At 36.2% G+C, this 22,154-nt stretch overlaps 1 protein-coding gene across 1 annotated transcript in view; it reads left to right on the top strand.

Annotated features, from left to right (window-relative positions):
* The window catches only part of csmd3b (CUB and Sushi multiple domains 3b), a 484,809-nt gene that overhangs the window by 210,333 nt on the left and 252,322 nt on the right, over positions 1-22,154 (top strand). Inside the window, 1 exon segment of the mRNA XM_051873165.1 lies at positions 20,851-20,963. Coding sequence (XP_051729125.1) covers positions 20,851-20,963 — 113 coding nt within the window.

The raw sequence follows: 22,154 nt of genomic DNA, 5'->3' as shown, positions 1-22,154 counted from the left end.
ATATATATATATATATATATATATATATACACACAGTGCCCTCCACAATTATTGGCACCCTTAGTAAATATGAGCAAAGGCGGCTGTGAAAATAAATCTGCATTGTTTATCCTTTTGCTCTTTCTTTCAAAAAATTCACAAAATTCTAACCTTTCATCGAAGTAAAACAATTGAAAGTGGGGGAAAACTCACATTATGAAATAAAAGTTTTTTTCCAATACATGTTGGCCACAATTATTGGCACCCCTAGAAATTCTTATGAGTAAAATATCTCTGAAGTATATTCCCATTCATATGTACATTTTTTAGCACACCAGGGTGACTAGGAGCATAAAATTGTCCAGCCATGACTTCCTGTTCCACAGGAGTATAAACATGAGGAAACACAAAGGCCAAATTCCCTTAATCATTCATCACAATGAGAAAAACCAAAGAATACATTTCTGATGTGCAGCAAAAGATTGTTGAGCTTCACAAAATAGAAAATGGCTATAAGAAAAAAGCTGAAACATTGAAAATCCCCATTTCCACCATCAGGGCAATAATTAAGAAGTTCCAATAAATTAAAGATGTTACAAATCTGCCTGGAAGAGGACGTGTGTCTAAATCGTCCTAATGCGCGGTGAGGAGGAAAGTTTGAAGCTGGAGAATTGCAGAGATTAGTTGAGTCTTGAGTCTCAGAAAGCCTTAAAAAAGTTATCAAACAGCACCTACATCCCCACAAGTTGTTCGGGAGGGTTTCAAGAAAAATCCTCTGCTCTCATCCAGAAACAAACTCCAGCATATTCAGTTGTCAGACACGACTGGAACTTCAAACGGGACCTGGTTCTATGGTCAGATGAAACTAAAAAAAGAGCTTTTTGGCAGCAAACCCACCAGATGGGTTTGGTGCACACATGGATAAAAAGTACCCCATGCTCACGGTTAAATATACTGCTGGATCTTTAATGCTGCATTGTGTGCAGGTGCCAAGTCCTGTTGGATAATGAAATCTGCATCTCCATAAAGTTGGTCAGCAGCAGGAAGCATGAAGTGCTCTAAAACTTCCTGGTATACGGCTGCGTTGACCTTGGACCTCAGAAAACACAGTGGACCAACACCAGCAGATGACATGGCACCCCAAACCATCACTGACTGTGAAATCTTTACACTGGACCTCAAGCAACGTGGATTGTGTGCCTCTCCTCTCTTCCTCCAGACTCTGGGACCCTGATTTCCAAAGGAAATGCAAAATTTACTTTCATCAGAGAACATAACTTTGGACCACTCAGCAGCAGTCCAGTCCTTTTTGTTTTTAGCCCAGGCGAGACACTTCTGATGCTGTCTGTTGTTCAAGAGTGGCTTGACACAAGGAATGCGACAGCTGAAACCCATGTCTTGCATACGTCTGTGCGTAGTGGTTCTTGAAGCACTGACTCCAGCTGCAGTCCACTCTTTGTGAATCTCCCCCACATTTTTGAATGGGTTTTGTTTCACAATCCTCTCCAGGGTGCGGTTATCCCTATTGCTTGTACACTTTTTTCTACCACATCTTTTCCTTCTCTTCGCCTCTCTATTAATGTGCTTGGACACAGAGCTCTGTGAACAGCCAGCCTCTTTTGCAATGACCTTTTGTGTCTTGCCCTCCTTGTGCAAGGTGTCAATGGTCGTCTTTTGGACAACTGTCAAGTCAGCAGTCTTCCCCATGATTGTGTAGCCTACAGAACTAGACTGAGAGACCATTTAAAGGCCTTTGCAGGTGTTTTGAGTTAATTAGCTGATTAGAGTGTGGCACCAGGTGTCTTCAATATTGAACCTTTTCACAATATTCTAATTTTTTGTGATACTGAATTTGGGATTTTCCTTAGTTGTCAGTTATAATCATCAAAATGAAAAGAAATAAACATTTGAAATATATCAGTCTGTGTGTAATGAATGAATATAATATACAAGTTTCACTTTTTGAATGGAATTAGTGAAATAAATCAACTTTTTTATGATATTCTAATTATATGACCAGCACCTGTATATATATGTATATGTATATATATATATATATATATATATATATATATATATATATATATTGTGTGTGTGTGTGTGTGTGTGTCTGTGAGATGGTGGCCTTAATCTTTCAGTAATAAATTCTGAACGTCCCAGTAAAGATGGAGATTAAGCATGGCTCCACTTACCTTGTTTTCCTTTGTGTTGTGGAGGCTGTATCTCTCTTCTGTTCTCCAGCAGTGTAATAGTTCATGTTTTGGCTGGGCTCTTTTCCTCTGTAATAATGTCCAGTACCTTTGCTAAAGCCTTTTCATTGTGGACACTGGGCACGGTTCCTAGAATGGACCTTTCTGTGGGAACGCATTACCATTTTGTTTCGTTTTATCCTATTTAAAAATCCACTTTCATTTGAAGATGACTATTTGCAGCAATTTCAATGCTTTCCTCCTTTTTATATTATTACATCACCAAAAAGTAATACAAGTCTGCTTTATATTGTGGATGGCAATAAAAGAGCACATGCAGTGAGCTGCAGGAAATACTTACAATGTTTCCAAAACATACTTCATTGAGTGAATATTCATTGAGCAACATAATTTATGTAAAAACAAATGGTAAACATTGGTTTTGATTAACAAACATGCAAATACAAAGGCCCCTTTGGAACTTTAGCAATATATTGTTTGTCATCATATTTAAATACCTTTTATATAGAATGATTATTTTGAATAGCATTTAAGAATAAACACATTAGCCACATAAATCTGCAACATTTTAAAAATGACTAAATCATATAATAAATTATCACAAATTCTATATAATTGTAATAAGCTTATATAACTGTAACATGCAGTGACATCTCAGATTAGAAAAATTATCATTACAGCCTATATAGGTGTTTAGGAAACTAATCTGGTGGGGTTTTTTTCAAGTGTTGTGGGGAAAATTAAAATTAAATTGAATTAAATTAAAATTAAATTCAAAACCTTTTACCCCCGAGGGCCTTTAGACCCCGTTTGCATTGACGAAGTTTTTCTCATGCATTACAGTGTATTAGTCTAGAGACATTAGCATGTTATTTTCTGCTGATTGTGTTGATAGTATTCAGGATAATTAACATATTGAGTAATGTCTGTTGTGAATTAATTTATGGTTGATTTAGATTAACAGAATTTGATGCAAATGTTTCTTCAGCCTGTAGTGTAATTATGTCATGATAATGAGACTCTCCTAAGCAACAGACTCATTAGAATGTTTTTGCAGTATAACTATAAACATAACTATAATAATGAAATTCATAATTATTAATAAATAACTGTGAAAAGATCTATGCAAGTTTTGTTTGCACAATTAAATTTACATATCCATTTTTGTGGCTGACACTTGCATATGTATATATCAATTTAATATAATGAATGTATATTATATGTAGGCTACTGTAAATGTTTAGAAATTGTCGATACATATTGCAGCATAATGATTAGATAATACTTATATCAGACATGTTTAATATTTTTTATATATTTTTACTAGTGGATGCAGGACACTATAGTTCATTTATGTAAGTGAGGATTTATGTAAGAACTTAAAAATAGAAAATAGTAATAAATAATCAGCATTTGTAAGACTTTTGTCTGGTTCTTTGGAACAAGCAGCAGCCAGTAAGAGACGGCAGCATCTCCTGCTCTAAGTGCGGCACCTGACAGCTCGAGATGAACAAAACGTTACAAATGAGCGGATGCTGCCACCGGCGCCCCCATCTCTTAAATCTGTAGCGTTCCGAGGCAAGATGACGAACAAAAGAGAAACCTCTCTCAGTCATCTATCCAACAACAGGCCCTTCTGAATGAAGAGGCAGCGCTCTATTGTTATTGATTGTCAGGGAAGGTGTCCTAGATCTCAATGTGAAACTATGATTCAGGGTCCGACAATGAAGGCACCAGGCTTTTCAATTTTATACCTGCGCTAGGGAAAGATCATTTAGAAATGCCCATCTGCGACCTCGCCACAAGATACAGATCCTTTAAAGAGAGAACGGAAGTTTAATGTGTCATACACAGCATGCGTCGAAGTTTGTAGAATGTGTGTATACATGGAAATATAAACAAATGTCAGTGTATTTGACTGTAAGTAATATTTCATCACTTCACTTTGATGATACTTCAATTCTACCATAAAAGACCGCAAATGATGATTTGTGAATCTGTTCTTTACACACATTTGTTTTAAATTGTGTGCAAAATGAATTATTTTTAAGTAAAATTGCCACTTGCTAATGCTAATGATAAATGATGGTCACACTTTAGATTAGGATCCAATTCTCACTATTAACTTAAAGGAACTAGTTCACTTCAGAAATAAAATTTCCTGATAATTTACTCACCCCCATGTCATCCAATATGTTCATGTCTTTCTTTCTTCAGTTGAAAAGAAATTAAGGTTTTTGAGGAAAACATTCCAGGATTTTTCTCCATATAGTGGACTTCAACAGGGACCAACGGGTTGAAGGTCCAAATGTCAGTTTCAGTGCAGCTTCAAAGAGCTCTACATGATCCCAGATGAGGAATAAGAGTCTTATCTAGTGAAACGATCTGCCATTTTCTAAAAAAAAAAAAAAAAATTGTATACTTTTTAACCACAAATGCTAATCTTGCATTAGCTCTGCGATGCACCACACATTACATAATCGAGTTGGAAAGGTCACGCGTGACGTAGGCGAAAGTACCGCAGTAGGGCGAAAAACTTCATCTCAATTTCTCCTCCAACTTCAAAATCGCCGAACATCATTGTTTTACCCTATCGTTGTTTTGGGCCGTTTGACTTAGTCTTTGCACGTTTGCTTTGTAAACACTTGTTCTGTACTTCTGCCTACGTCACGCGTGACCTTTCCAACATGATTACGTAATGCATTGCGCATCGCAGAGCAGTGCAAGACAAGCATTTGTGGTTAAAAGTATATAATTTTTATTATTTTAGAAAATGACAGATCGTTTCGCTAGATAAGACTCTTATTCCTCGTCTGGGATCGTGTAGAGCTCTTTGAAGCTGCACTGAAACTGACATTTGGACCTTCAACCCGTTGGTCCCTGTTGAAGTCCAGTATATGGAGAAAAATCCTGGAATGTTTTCCTCATATAATTTCTTTTCGACTGAAGAAAGAAAGACATAAACATCTTGGATGACATGGGGGTGAGTAAATTATCAGGAAATTTTAATTCTGAAGTGAACTAATACTTTAATAATCTCCTAATTACTTCTTATTAATGGTTAAAAAGTTAGTTGGGTAGGATTAAGGGATGGTCATGCAGAATAAGGCATCTGCTTCATAAGTACTAATAAACAGCCAATATCCTAGTAATATGCATGCTAATAAGCAATTAGCTAATAGTGAGAATTAAACCCTAAACTAAAGTGTTACCTAAATGATATCAAACATGATTTCAGTGAAAGGTAACACTTTATTTTAATTCTCACTTATAACTAGTTGCCTATTAGCATGCATTCTACTAGAATATTGGCTGTTTATTAGTACTTATAGAGCACATATTAATGCCTTATTCTGCATGATCATATTCTACATCCCATAATCCTACCCAATACCTAAACTTAAACGCTACAAAAACTACCTTGCTAACTATCAATAAGCATTAAATTAAGAGTTTTTTGAGGCAAAAGTTGTAGTTAATAGTGATTATGTGTTCCCCATTCTAAAGTGTTACCCAGTGAAATGATTTAACACATTTTACTGTTTGGAATCGGGGGGTATTTGACCCATATTGATGGGGCTGTGGGGGTCCATAAGACTAAAGGTTGCTAAATAACCTTCTTTCATTATTTTTTTCCTCTAAATACTGCGTCGTTTTCCTTTCTGTGCACAAAAGGCGTTTCTCCTGCTGAAAAGGAGTTCGACGCAACACACTTGCCCTCCTACAGTACGTTGTGAGTGACAGGTCTGGATACTGTGATCAACAGAGTGTAGAGAATTGATCTGTTCCTACAAGATCCTGTAAACCTGTTTACAATCCTCTCAGCGCCCTACACATCAAGACTCGCGCTGAAGCCTGTACAACAGCAAAAACAAACAGCCACACCAGAGGATGGAACAGTCCAAGTGATTAAAGTTGAATGTCTTGTGATAGTGATGGGCTTTTTAGGATTCAGAACAGGTTCGCGGTGGAAAGGATGAGGGAGATGAGCAGGTGGGCCGACACACAGAACACAGCTGCTGCGTATAGCGACAGAGAACAGAGCGAAAATACTGAGTGCCACGCTACAGACGTGACTACAGACACGCTTAAGACTCTATCCGGTTGTCTCTTCCTAAAATATTCATTAGGGCTGTTCATTAGGGGTGAAATGAGGTTGGCAATTGACATTTTTTATGTGTCTAGACAGGGTGTCAAAGGCGGCATGAAGATGGTTATTGTGCTGTGGATTTTCTAGAGCTTCTGATCACGGTTACTCCAGATGTTTCTACTTTACAGACAGAGTTATGTCGGTCCAATTTCAATTGAAGATGGGATGTTGCTCATAAGCTGTTATAATCGCAAAATGTCAGATAATTTTTTGTGCAAATATCGCCACAGAGTTCAAATAATTGAGCACTTGAGTAATACAAAAAATTTGTATTTTTTTATTTAATTTATTTAACTTTTTATGGTTAATTTTATTTCATAAATCATTTTATAATATATTTATTTTTTATTAAATAGTTTTTATTTGTTATTATGTTTATATTCACATATAATTTATGGAAACGCAAATGTATTATTGTATGCAACATATATTATAAACATATACTATATAAGATTATACTATAAACACCTATTGAACATTAAAGTTTCATCAAGTTTATTTTCATTTTTAACTTTTATTGTCTTTTTTAAAGTTGATTTAAAGTAATTCAAGCATTACATCAAATGCAACCAATACTATAACATTTTATGATGTTGTTTATATTCACATATTATTCACATATTATAATATTATTATATTATTTATTATATTATTTAATAAATATCACTAAAGTCACACTGAAGTCTCATGAAGTTTATTTTATTTTATTTTATTTTATTTTATTTTATTTTATTTTATTTTATTTTATTTTATTTTATTTTATTTTATTTTATTTTATTTTATTTTATTTTATTTTATTTTATTTTATTTTACCCATCAGTGAAATGCAACCAATACTATAGCATTTTAGTATGTTTCTATTAACATATTATTTATTGAAACGCAAATGTATTATTTATACAACATATACTATAAACAAATATTTAATAAAAATCACACTAAAGTCTCGTTAAGTTTATATGCTTTTTATTTTATTTTATTTTATTTTTCAGTCAAATGCAGCCAATGCTATAACATTTTAGTATGTTTATATTCACACATTATTTATTGAAGTAAAATTTTTACAACGTATATTATAAACACCTATTTAATAAAAATCACATTAAATTTTCACCAAGTTTATATGCATTTTTAAGCATTTTTACATTGCTTTAACCATAATAGCTACAGTTATACAGCGACAAGAATAATTTGTGTATCTGTATTTATTCACACAGCAAACTGTTGTTCAGCTGTTATTATTAATAGTCACCTTCTTTTTGGATCATTAGTCAGTAAATCGTCTGTAAACAGCGTAAGTGCAGTGGAGGTTACAGACACACAGATGGATCTTTAATTTAACTGAGCTGACTGTTCGCTAAACTCATAGATCATACAAGTTAATTTTATTCATATACAGTTTTAACAATCTTGTATTTTTGCATTTCATCTGTATGTATTCAAAAACTTCACTGTTCCTAAATTATTGAAATATTATGTGAAATATTTTCCTTGAAAAATATGTTTGAGCCATATGTCTTAAAAATGTCATATTTGATATTTTGCTTTTAATGCAAAAACATTAATTTAATTTTAAATGTCCAAATAATTCTGTTACCTCTGTAATCATGTTTCCTAAACACGTGAGATGCTGAACTGGTAGTGTGTGTCCATTGCCTGGGCTACGGTGCAGAGTTTTGTTTATTATTCATAGAGTTATAATACTTAATCATACATTCTGTCATGCTGCATGATTAGAGAAGCCCTCTAGCTGAGCAACCTTTGGGAAATATGAAGAACTGAGAGAGAGAGAGAGCTGTGTAATCCATTACAATCCGTTCCTCTTTGGGGAATTAGCCCTCTTATATGACAAACGAATGGCACTTATGATGGGATTTATTACTGTCACCTTCCCAAAATACATTTTTTCCCCCTAATATGTAAATCCAATATGTTTACAAAGCTAATGACAAACTAATTGACAGATCACGTATGAATGCCTGCGTTGATTGATTGATTATTTGATCGATTTAGGGTTTTGGTATAGGATTTATTAGGGATCATTTTACCCAGACACATTTTATCACACTGTGCGGCTGAAAGTCCAAATTCCCATTTCAATATATATATATATATAAAAAAAAAAAAGCTCTTTTCTGTGATTAAAGACACTAAACCGTCATTTCAGTCCGGGTGCACATAATCACATTCACTCCGGTATCACAGGATTGCTTTGTGCTCTCAGAAGTCAAGCTTCATACCCGAAATAGCACATATGCACAAAACAAGTACAAAGACCTCTGTGAATCATGTGCTAGAAGAGGAATCAGCCTGCCGAACTCAAATGACATGTGCCATCACACATTGTTCACTGTAAATACAGGCTTTATTGAAATGGCTTCTGGGGGTGTTGGATACCGAGCCAGCGGTGAAATATGCTCCTGAGTAAAAGCATTGCGAGGTCATTAGCTGCCGCACGAGGTTCATTTATTCTCCAGTGTGCCACGCCGCCTTCCTTCCTCCCTCCCAATCTGATCCTCAAAATGGAGGTTCTGGTCGTGGGCCAAACACGATATTCATGTGGAAATGTGACCAGCGTGCAGGATGTCTCAGTGTGGTGGTCTCTGATTTACATAAGCTCCAGAGTCACTCACAGAGAATTCTTCCGAGTAACTTAATTATTGGCACTGTACTGAGACAGCAGCATTGACAAAGTCTTCAGCATCCACACAGAAGCACAAACTCTATTTATATTTTATACAGTTCTTTTTATATATTTCTGTGTATATAATAAATATAACACTATATATTTCTATAACTATTGTTATTTAGAATCCGAAAAACACTGGGTTAAAAACAACACAATTTGGGTTGTTTTCAACCCAAGAGCTGGGGATCTTGTGCCGGAGATGGCTTGCGTTCGGCGGGGGAACTGCTAACTTCAGGCCACCGCCCTGTGTTTCACTCGTAGCTGAAAAATGCTGTGACTGACTGTCCATAAATAATCAGTGTAACACACAAACTAGCAGAAAACACAGGGTTATTACGTCTGACCCAGGATCTGGGTAACACAAAATCTACCCAAACACTGGGTTATTACGTCTGACCCAGGATCTAGCTAACACAAAAACTACTTAAACACTGGGTTGTTACGTCTCACCCAGGATCTGTGTAACACAAAAACTACCCAAACACTGGGTTGTTACATCTGACCCAGGATCTGTGTATCACAAAAACTACCCAAACACTGGGTTATTACGTCTGACCCAGGATCTAGCTAACACAAAAACTACTTAAACACTGGGTTGTTACGTCTCACCCAGGATCTGTGTAACACAAAAACTACCCAAACACTGGGTTGTTACATCTGACCCAGGATCTGTGTATCACAAAAACTACCCAAACACAGGGTTATTACGTCTGACCCAGGATCTGGGTAACACAAAATCTACCCAAACACTGGGTTATTACGTCTGACCCAGGATCTAGCTAACACAAAAACTACTTAAACACTGGGTTGTTACATCTCACCCAGGATCTGTGTAACACAAAAACTACCCAAACACTGGGTTGTTATGTCTGACCCAGGATCTGGGTACCACAAAAACTACCCAAACACTGGAAAAATAACCCCAAAAAATTACTCAAAAGGCTTACCCCAGGACTTAAAAAAAAGAAAGGATTTTTTTAGAGTCTATAAACTTTCATCCCAGTACTTCTGTGATAGTTTGAATTATTGTAACAGAAATAATGATACTGTGTGATTGAAAAGAACATTTGTGAAGCAAATCATATCTATACATGACAACTGCTCTCTCTGGCTCAGATCTGAATGTTTGCTGTGATCGTACTTGTCAAAGGTTTAATAGACAGCTGAATTGTGTATCAGTGCTCCAACAAGTCAACCACAGAAATAACAAACATGGCAAGCATTCTTCATTCCCAATCACATCATCTGTATTACCCAAACACTGGGTTTTTACGTCTGACCCAGGATCTGTGTAACACAAAAACTACCCAAACACTGGGTTGTTATGTCTGACCCAGGATCTGGGTACCACAAAAACTACCCAATCACTGGGTTGTTACATCTGACCCAGGATCTGTGTAACACAAAAACTACCCAAACACTGGGTTGTTACGTCTGACCCAGGATCTGTGTAACACAAAAACTACCCAAACACTGGGTTGTTACGTCTGACCCAGGATCTGGGTACCACAAAAACTACCCAATCACTGGGTTGTTACGTCTGACCCAGGATCTGGGTACCACAAAAACTATCCAAACACTTGGTTGTTACGTCTGAGCCAGGATCTGTGTAACACAAAAACTACCCAAACACTGGGTTGTTATGTCTGACCCAGGATCTGGGTACCACAAAAACTATCCAAACACTGGGTTGTTACGTCTGACCCAGGATTTGTGTAACACAAAAACTACCCAAACACTGGGTTGTTACGTCTGACCCAGGATCTGGGTACCACAAAAACTATCCAAACACTGGGTTGTTACATCTGACCCAGGATCTGGGTAACACAAAAACTACTTAAACACTGGGTTGTTACGTCTGACCCAGGATTTGTGTAACACAAAAACTACCCAAACACTGGGTTGTTACATCTGACCCAGGATCTGGGTAACACAAAAACTACCCAAACACTGGGTTGTTACGTCTGACCCAGGATCTGTGTAACACAAAAACTACCCAAACACTGGGTTGTTACATCTGACCCAGGATCTGTGTAACACAAAAACTACCCAAACACTGGGTTGTTATGTCTGACCCAGGATCTGGGTACCACAAAAACTACCCAAACACTGGAAAAATAACCCAAAAAATGACTCAAAAGGCTTACCCCAGGACTTAAAAAAAATACTGTGTGATTGAAAAGACCATTTGTGAAGCAAATCATATCTATACATGACAACTGCTCTCTCTGGCTCAGATCTGAATGTTTGCTGTGATCGTACTTGTCAAAGGTTTAATAGACAGCTGAATTGTGTATCAGTGCTCCAACAAGTCAACCACAGAAATAACGAACATGGCAAGCATTCTTCATTCCCGATCACATCATCTGTATTTTCCAACCCTCCACCTCCACCCCCAACCCCAATCCGTTGAGCATGATTGTGCACAAAAATCACCTTGCAGTTTGGACAGTGTAAGGCCCTTCCCACTGTGCTGAGATGGATAAAATATGGCTCCCACAATGCCATGGGGTGAAGAGGCCTTGACTCCATGTAGCGGAGAACAAGGGGAGAGTGCAATACAAAGGGGAGGAGGGAGGGAAGGGTGTAGGGAAGGAGGGCTGCTCTGCCACAGAAGGAGTGCCCGTGGAGAACACTGATTACTTACTTTCAAAACATCAGTTTGATGGAGAGACGCGAGCAGCTTCCCAGCGGCCTCTCATTCGTCTGGGCTACGGCTGCCCGTGATTGATGAGGCGACCGCTGGTGTGAGACCCAAGCTGTAGAGCCCGCTTTCATCTCGCTCCCTCTCTCCATTGCTCTGCCATGCTCTTCTTTTTTCTCTTTCCCTGTCTTGCACCATGGGACTGCAGGTATACAGGATGTTGATGAAGTTTCAGAAAGAGTAATATGTGTTCATTTCTGTGTGTGGCAGTAGCGATTGCTGTGCTATCTCAACACAATCTCATGGCAGTTCTTAACTGTTTTACGTTTTGGCGAATTGGTGGCTAATTCGTATGAATCTCACTTACGATCTGCTTACGCTCCTGTGACGAGTATGTTTAGGGGTGGACCTTTATGCTTACTTTTTTCCTAAAAATCATATGTTTTTGTATGGCTTACATCGTACAAATTCATACGAAATCGCCACCTCGTAACAGTTACGCTTTCCCATGAGATCAGGTTGGCTATTTATAAAAACTTGTTCTCAAACTACTGGTAAACAGTAAAGTGACATTAAGCAATGCTTCATGCAAAAATATAATATTTTTGAATACATTTTTATATAGTATCATTCAAAAGCTTGCGGTCTGTAAGATTTTTTTTTAGTCTCTTCTGCTCACCAAGGCTGCATTTATTTGAGCAAAAAACAGTAAAAATAGTAATAGTGTGAAATATTATTACAGTTTAAAATGAGTTTTCTATCTATACATTTTTTTTTAGCATAATTACTCGAGTCTTCAGTGTCACATGATCCTTCAGAAATCATTCTAATATGCTGATTTGCTGCTCGAGAAAAACATTTCTAGCAATGTTGAAAATAGTTGTGCGCTTCATATTTTTGTGGAAACTGATCTATTTTTTTCAGGATTCTTTCATGAATAGAAAGTTTGTTTGTTTTTTTTTTTTAAAAAACAAATCGAAATCTTTTGTAACATTTACTGTCACTTTTTATCAATGTAATGCATCCTTGTTGAATAATTTCTTTCAAAATATAGACAGACAGGCAGATAGATAGATAGATAGATAGATAGATAGATAGATAGATAGATAGATAGATAGATAGATAGATAGATAGATAGATAGATTGATTGATTGATTGATTGATTTCTGACGAAACATAGGGTGAAGCTCTTATCTAATTTTAAACCATTCGCCAATGGTGTTTGTAAGTTGTGTGTGTGTGCACCAAAAAGAAGAAGGTCTCTATGTTAGTGCTGCCACCTGTCTTAATTAGCATCTAGGCAATTAAGACAGATTCCTTGATTAAGGAACACGCTAACGGCTGTCATTTGCTAATAATGAATCTCTCCTAATTTTGCACAGAACCACTGAGAGCTATTGATCTGAGAACGGGATGTGACTCACATGGCAAAAGCTTAAAAGCTCGCCAAGTCCATTATGGTCAATGACGATACGCTCTTATTTTGTCTTGCCTCGTGAGAAGGCTTTCTCCCTTTTGTCTCAATCCCCCTTTTTGAAGTTTTTTTTAGAGAAGTCGATGTGTTTTGAAGCCACATTTCAGTGTCTGGAGTCTGAGCATGCTCTGTAGTTCCGTGTGTCTTTTGCTGCCTTTATTGATTTCACTGGGTCATTCACATCATTCATATGCACCTCAGCTTTAAACCACTTCTAAAATCTCACACACCCACACTACATTAGATCTGCTATATAATCTTGTTCGATTTGTGGCACAAGTTGGGGTGTAATTTTGTCCAATTTATTTTTTATCTGCTGTACCTTTCCTTGCTGGGTGTCTGAGGCATGTTTAAAATTGTTTCTGTTAGTATTAGATTTGTAATGTAATTTCCTAACTAGGGTAAGCAATATTTCTGTCCACACTGAAAGCAAAAAAAGTACAAAAGCTGTCACTGGCGTGATACCCTTTCAAAAATACATTTAAGATACTAATATGCACCATTTAGGGGTAAATAAGATACAAATATGTACCTTTTGAAAGTTTTATCAACCCATTGTCAGTTTTTTTTTTTTTTTTTTTTTTTCCTGAGATTGAACAAAATCACAGGCAATAGAATAGAATAGAATAGAATAGAATAGAATAGAATAGAATAGAATAGAATAGCTGTTATCCTTCCTGTCTAAAGTACATTGACTGACAGTTATCTCACATTGAGGACCTTTCTGAATGCAGAGATAGAGAAAGTTCCTTGTAGTGTATTGTGAATGCAGTCTCTACCCCTTTCTCCTCTTATTAAACCTTTATCTTGCTCATTTCTGACTTTTTCCTGTTTTTTTGGTACATCTTGTCCACTCCCACACATCTCAAACTCTCTCACTTATTCATTTCCTCTTGCCATTCTGCTGGCATTGGCAGGGTGTCTGGATCCTCTAATAAGTAGTGAAATGTCTTAAATTCATCATAAATATCCCATATAACCAGGGCTTGACATTAACACCCGCCAAATGCGGTGGATTTCAGCAGTGGTGTGTAACACAGTCACTTCAACTAGCCAATTTGGTGGCTTGAATTGTATAGGCCTTTTAAAATGGCGTCTGAAATAATTAACTAATAATAAACTTCATTTGTTCCAGATGAATATTGTTGCTGTAAGGGTTTGAATTTCAGTGTGGGATTGCGCGTATTGCGCATAATTTTACTCATTTTCACAGATTTTGTTCTCACACCCAAAGTTACATCCACATAAAGCCGCCTCTCAGTATTAAATTGAGTTCTTTTTTCACTGCTTATTGCGCTTAAACAGTCAAATACACACAAAATAATGTCAAAATGCCGGTCTTGGCGAGTATTCACGTAAACACAGTCAGTTATGTTTTAAACAGTTGAGAAAGAACAGTATAATGGATCCATGCTTCGGGTCTTAAAGTGACAGCAGCCTAATATATAATATTAAAAATATCTAAATGGCAGTTTTTCCCCATGGTATTGATGTCAAAATTGTGGCCAGTGAAAATGCTGTGTGGCTAGTAACTTTGGAAAAACCACTAGCCACAGTGACTGGTGAGGAAAAAAGTTCATGTCAAGCCCTGGATATAACAGAAAAAAGTCTTATTTTTGTTAGCAAAGATCTTAATTTTAGTCTCCATGCTTATTACTTTAAATCTCATATGGGAGAAATGCAGATAGTCGGATAATTTGAAATTAAATACTTAGTTGAGCTGTGTACATACATACATACGGTAACACTTTAGTATAGGGAACACATATAAACTATTAACTATGACTTTTCCCTCAATAAACTCCTAATTTACTGCTTATTAATATTTAGTAAGTTAGTTGTTAAGTTTAGGTATTGGGTAGGATTAAGAATGTAGAATAAGGTCATGGAGAATAAGGCATTAATATGTGCTTAATAAGTACTAATAAATAGCCAATATTCTATTAATATGCATGCTAATAATCAACTAGTTAAAAGACCCTAAAATAAAGTGTTACCATACATACATACATATTTATCATTCTACAGTTCTCTTTAACCTGAGGACAAATGTTTTTAAAAGGATTGTGTGACCTGTTAAATTCAGAATGCACCACATATGCAGATTCTTACACAATATCTTTAATTTGGCCAAAATAAAACAGGTAATTATCTCCAAGCAGACCTTTCATGTGCCTGTCTTGATAATCAAGAATTAATTGTTTCGAGGAAACATGAAATATGTTTAATGTTATTATAGATTATGGAAGATTTTATATTTAAAAAATCTCAGCCATTTCCAGCCCTGCATATTGTTAATATTCTTCAAAGAAAATATAACTGACATAGTTATAACTGTCATCAAATACAGTATAGACTATTGCAACAGTTGTTGTTTGGTCCAAAGTATTTAATAACTAAATATGATCTATCTATTTATTGACTGAAAAAGCAATGTGTTCTGCAACAATATTTTTTTCTTTATCATAGAATAATATGTGTACACATTTTGAGCGATATTTCTTTCCAATGCAGCACCGTATCAGCTCGTCCTCTTATTTATAAACCATTTCACCATTCCATGTGGATTAACCGCAACCACATGGTAGGATTTGCTCATACCACTCTTTGCTCATCCATGTGTTTGATAACCTCTCCTTCTTTTTCCTGACCTTGTCTTCTGATGTGTTTTAACAAACATCTGCACACACATCCACACACACACACACACACACAGAGCAGACACCTTGGAATGAGCTATGCTGATTAAATTACATTTATCCATGTGAAAGGGTTTATTGGCTTGCATGGAGATTTATTCAGGGGGAGAATAGGTGGTGTGGAGGAATCTGAGTTCTGCTGTTCTGCTTGGGTTCGAACACAAATTATGTTACTGCAAAATTCACACTTATTTAATTAAACTGTCAGGCAATTACAAATGTGGAAACATGTGCTATTCAGGAGGGCGACTCGCAGCCGGGACGATCACATCAATATGCTAAAGTAAATTCGCCGGCGCACTAAAATTCACTTTACCATTAAAGAACAAAGCTGTATTTCTGTAAGGGCATCACTGAAACACTACATTCGGCCATGTGTTTTGGTGGGTGCTAAAATTGTGTTTCTTAGTCATCTAAAGACACATCCGAGGGACATGCATTATGTCCCATGACAGCTATAAGTTTTATCTGACACTTAGCTGAGGTTTCAATACTTTCAAAGTAGCAATGGAGGGCTCACCTGCAAGGGCGTGGGTGGGTTGTCTCTTTAATTAATTTGCATGATGCAAGTATAAACAAGTTTTTTTGTGACCTGCTCCATCATTTTGAGTCATTTTGACCCTCAAACACATTTTGCATTTTTTGTGCACTGAATAAAAAAATTAAAAGCATTCTAATGATATAATTGTTGTAGTACATGGACTCTAAAGATTTCAATTTTAAGATATTTTTTGACATACATAACTAGGATTTTGTATTATTATTGTTAGTAGTAGGTTGAGTAATATAGTGCATATATATTTAATAATTTATTTCCTCCATTTGTTAGCGATATGGGTAAATGTAATGTCAGGTAATATGTTCATACACGATGAAACATTCAGTAAGTTATACTGTATCTCTCAACATACATTACATTAATTAATATTTTTCATGCAACAGGTAGTAGTAAAGCAGAAGAAATTATCGATTCAATCACACTCTGAGTTTCTGTTTGAACTGAGGCACTACAGTCAAACAGACTTTGTTTGATCAAAAGTAACATTAGGACTCATTTTGATGGAGCGAATCACATGTTCGGGTGGGCCTGTAGAGTCTCTTCAATGGTATTTGTCATGCTTAGATTGAATAAAAGAAGTACAATGTGTCTTTCCTTAAAGTCAAAGCACATATGCTGTGTTAAACTCCAAGAGGAGAATGTATTTTGGCATGGACTACTTTGTGAGTATATAGGTTATTGGCAGAAAGGGGGATAAAACTAAAACTTTTTAATGTTATGCTTTTAAAATTTAAGGGGCATTTGGCGTACTTCATTTCTTAAATTACAGTATGCTCATAAAACAGAAGAACCTAAATGGTTTTGACTCGTATTTAATTTATGGTCTTTATAGTAACAGATGTTTAATTTATGGGACTCCATTTCAGATTTAAATTTAAACTCACCGAGACGTGTAAAGTCATGGACAAGGAAAGGTTTATGTGTGCAAGTACTGTTGTTTTGTGATTGTGCTGCTGCTTGACAAGAATGGGGACAAACATAGTCTTGCAAGTTTCATGTAAATCTTGAATGCATATTTCAAAGACACATTACTAGGATGTCAGAAAAACCAGTTGGCCCTTTTGGGAGGCCGTTGGAGCTCTGTGAAATCTCATATAGTTTGTTTTGTTTATGTGAAACCATGCAAAAGATGTCTGTGACTGTGCCACAAATGTAAGGTTTTAAATGAGATGTCTAAATATTGTATTTAAAGGCCACGGGCCTATAAAAAACACTTAAAGTACAAAAACAAAGTATATTTTACACTAATATGATTTATAGTACAAATGTCAAGGTATCGTTTACCAGTATAATCTATATTTTAAATTTGTGCTGTTTTGGTCGACAACCGAATCTGCTGAACGTTAGAAAGAATTGTATAATAAAATGTCGCCACCGACTGTCGTATAGGTAACTTGCAGAAAGTGTCACCGAGTTTTTTTTTTTTTGAAGTACTGAATCAAAATATTCAAGTCAGTAGGATGAATTAAATTCCCTCTGCTATCTCGTAAGGCTCTTCTGGAACATGTAGTCATTTGGAAATCGAGGTAATGGACACAGACACGCCCGGACATGTTAAGCCCTTTAATGGAATCGATTTCTATAAATGGACTCTGACCCTAACTTACCTTTGAAGTCAACTCTCAATTCCCAGTGCACAAACCTTGGCTGATTTTAAGTCTTTTTTTAGGCCTATCAACCTTTTCCTTACTGCATTTTAGATTATGGGTGGCACTTCCGGTTTGGGGAGGTTCCACTTAAAACGACTAAAACAAATATTTTCAAATCATAAGGTTGTGCTAATAATAATAGTAATAATTTGACTGAATGGCCTGTAAAATTTCCTTCATGTTCTCATGTTCATACTCCAGGAGAATAACGTAATGCTTGGTATTTTAATGTGATGTGGTATGACAAGAATATCTATGGCAAGAGATCTTTTCAATCGCTGCACTCTTTTCCTCCTGATTATTTTCTCTCTTTTTTTTTCCTTTGTATTTCGCTGTAACAGTATGAAAAAGGACAGCATATACTGCACATATGTGGTCTTGCTCTCCCGACATATCCCATTAATAATACTCTGGAATGCACTTGTCTCCCCAAATCCTCACGTCTCTTTCCAGGTTTGTTTTCACACGGATGCTTTAAATGTAGTTGTCTCCCCTTTTCATTTCTAATCCCTATAAGCAGTGTTTGGAATGTTTCTAAAGCAGGTAAATATAATATTTATTGTCTGTCACAATGACAGAAATCACTTTGAATTATTATAAATGTTCCAGTTAATTCACATTTTTGATTAAAGCAACATATATTACTACAGTGATATTTAACATGTCCATAATATTGCTGTGGAAATAATCGGGAGTTATTCGTGGTCTGTGTTAGTAATTTGTTGATGCTTTAACACTTTTGAATGTTCTTTTAATGTTTGTGAGTAGAATAATGTCATCTAATTTTTTAAAAATGCTTATTGTGTTCATAGAGCGAACCTTTCGCTGATTGTTTACAGTTTAACGGAAGTTACTCCCATAATTCGCGCAAAGCGTCATGGGGCGTATAGGAAAAAGGTGGATATGAGAAGAAGTGCTAATAAAATAAAATATTTTGCTATATATGCTGCTAATAAAATATGTCTTGCACATATTTTGGAATATAGTAAGTAATAAAAAAATGCTGTAATGAAGAAATGTTATTTCAAACATGATTTGATCAGAAGCATAAGTCATAAGTCGCACGGGTATATTTGTAGCAATAGCCAACAATACATTGTATGGGTCAAAATGATAGATTTTTCTTTTATGCCAAAAATCATTTGGATATTAAGAAAGCATCATGTTCCATTAAGATATTTTGTAAATTTCCTACCATAAAAATATCAAAAATGTATTTTTGTGAGTGGATATGCATTGGACATTCATTTGGACAACTTTAAAGGTTATTTTCTCAGTATTTTGATTTTTTTTGCACCCTCAGATTCCAGATATTCAAATAGTTGTATCTTGAACAAATATTGTGCTATCATAACAAACCATACATCAATGGAAAGCTTATTTATTCAGCTTTCAGATGATTTAAAAAAAAAGACTGGTTTTATGGTCCACGGTCACATTTATTTTTCAGCATTTTTTATGCTTTTATTTATTTATACTTTGATATCTTTATTTAACAACATAAGTATAAAAAAAACATGGGATCAACTGGTTTTGTTAAAAAATAAATAAATAAAAATGTGCATGTTACATCATTTCGCCAGTAATGTTGTGCTCACTGAGTGAATTTGTCATTGAATCAGCTAATTCTCTCAGAAAAGAAGCAGTTGAATTCTTTATGAGTGAGTCATTGAATCATTCAAACACTGATTCATTCAGGGACAAACAACATTACTGTGTGTTGCTTGGAGACACCGAGGTTGTTTGACTCCGTTTGGAAATATTTTTGTGGGCAGACCATAAACAGACAAAGTAACTGGAAATGCTGTCTCTGTAATGTAAGTTACCCAATATTAACGTATTGTTTGTTAAACTGCTGTATGGAAACTGTCACACTCGCGCTGTGAACAGAAAAACTGTCTACAAACAGTCGTTATTTTTACAATTCTGTGTGGTGACGGAAGTCGGGCAGAGATTACACACTTTACCTATAAGTTTAACCAAAAGAACCTTATACAGTGTTTGTGTGTATGTGTGTGTGTGTGTGTGTGTGTGTGTGTGTGTGTGTGTGTGTGTGTGTGTGTGTGTGTGTGGGAGGGAGGGAAAGTGAGAGAGAGACAGAGACCGAAAGATAACAGTAATGATATGGCTCCGCTCCAGCCTGTGAAGGCCATTAAAGTGTGATTCATGTGGCCATGTCCTTTAATGACATCTCCAGTTAGTCATCAATAAAGTGAGACAGATGTAGGATGAAGATGGAGCATTTTGATGGGTGGAGGGTTGGGGTTAGAATGACCTCTGTCCTCTGTTGAAGCTCCACGCTGATTCACGACACACTGCACGCGTGCACACACACACACACAACAATGTTTTTTACTTGTCAACATTTTCAGTATGTGTGCACCGCCCCTCAAAAGTGTCCAGGGAGCGTGCTGGCCGTATCTGGCCCGGCGTGCACTCCATGAGTAATGGTGGACTAAGTGTTAAGGTGCTTGTACTCTGTTAAATGTCCCCAGTGCCATGCCTCAAAATGTCAAAGTATTAGATCAGTGACCTTGGTAGTATATTATGAGCTTTCAGAAAGTTTTATACTTCAGAAGATAAAATATTGACTATCCAAACATCCACTTTTACGGCCTAAACAGACAGATCATTTAAACTCATTTTGACAGTGCTATCTATCCCTGTTCATCTACAAAACGTGAGTTTTGCAGCCCCTTTAGACAGATGCCACGTTCTTATAAATGTTTTTTGTTGTCGTTGTTAACGGGAGACGCTCCGTAACAAATGTAAAGAGCTTTCCTTCATGTTTTTACAGGCTATCCGGAATGAATGTCCCATCTCCTATTGTTAGCAACAAGAACTGGCTGAGGTTACACTTTGTTACTGACAGCAACCATCGATACAAAGGCTTCAGCGCCCATTATCAAGGTAAGCTGCTCGCTTTGTCATTGCAAATGCATGGTTTCCATCTTGCTCCTATGAACACTGTAGTGAAAGTCTTATTAGATTGTCCTCTCTGGATAATTAATTATATGATTAATTATCTTTGATTTGAGTATTTTTGTTGCATTAAAGGTGCAAATCAAAGAATAAGTATTAAACACATTTTGATATGAGTTATCATTTTGTTCCAGATGTCTAATTAAGTTAAGCATGAGAAATATATTTCAAAACTGTATTGATTGTCATTGACTTCAGCTCACCCGGCTATTTTTGCAATAACTTTCAACATTCAGACTCAGAAAAGTGTTGTTTTTGTTGCCAATGCTTGAATGCCTCTTTCCTTTTTTCCGTTGGTTTGTTTTGTTTTGTGCCGTTTCTCCAAACTAACTCATATTTCAACAACAAATCACATTTTGTCTTTTTTGAAAGTAGCTATCTTTTTGCTTCTCTCATAAAAGTTCAAATGTAATAAAATGGTGGGGGTGGAAAGAAAGAACGGCGAAAAGCGAGCCGCTTTTAAGTTTTATGCTTTGACAGGTCATCCATAGCCATAATTTTCTCATGTGCTTGGCTGCGTACTGTGTTTGTGAACTACTTACACACATTTACCATAAACCCGATTCCAGTGTCTACACAACCATTCGCTCGAGCTGTTCTGTAGAGGTCTGGAGTGAAATATGAAACTGTTTGCCAACCCTTACATATCTATGCTATTATCTTACTGAAGTATTGGATTTTATATGGAAATTCATATACATGCTAAAGTCTTTTGGATCGTTTGGATCATTTTTCTGAGTCTTAAGTTAAAAAATAACTCATTTACATGATGCTACAACTTAAATTGCATCATAGGCCAGTTGTTTAATAGACCTGTTGGTATGAGCATCTCTTCCCAGGTCAGAGTGAAATGCTTTGACTTGACTTGAGAGACTTTTGTGAGGTCAGTCTGTTTCTATGTCCTTTCCTCTAAATAGACATGCAATCATCTTGGATAACTGAAAATGTGAGCAGAAGTTTGGCTATAGGATTGGATTTGTTTGATTTGTGCAAGATCCAAGAGTGCTGATTAGAAGCTTGCTGCATTGAATTGAGCTGGCATGTTTTTTGACTGTGAAATAGCAGGTACTCGCTGCATCGCCAGGGCAAGTGACGGGGTTCAAAAAGCAACATCTGCAC

The sequence above is a fragment of the Ctenopharyngodon idella genome, chromosome 19, assembly GCF_019924925.1.
Source record: "Ctenopharyngodon idella isolate HZGC_01 chromosome 19, HZGC01, whole genome shotgun sequence".
Classification (NCBI taxonomy): domain Eukaryota; kingdom Metazoa; phylum Chordata; class Actinopteri; order Cypriniformes; family Xenocyprididae; genus Ctenopharyngodon; species Ctenopharyngodon idella.
The sequence above is the reverse complement of the archived record's forward strand: the minus strand, read 5'-3'. Positions and strand labels throughout refer to the sequence as shown.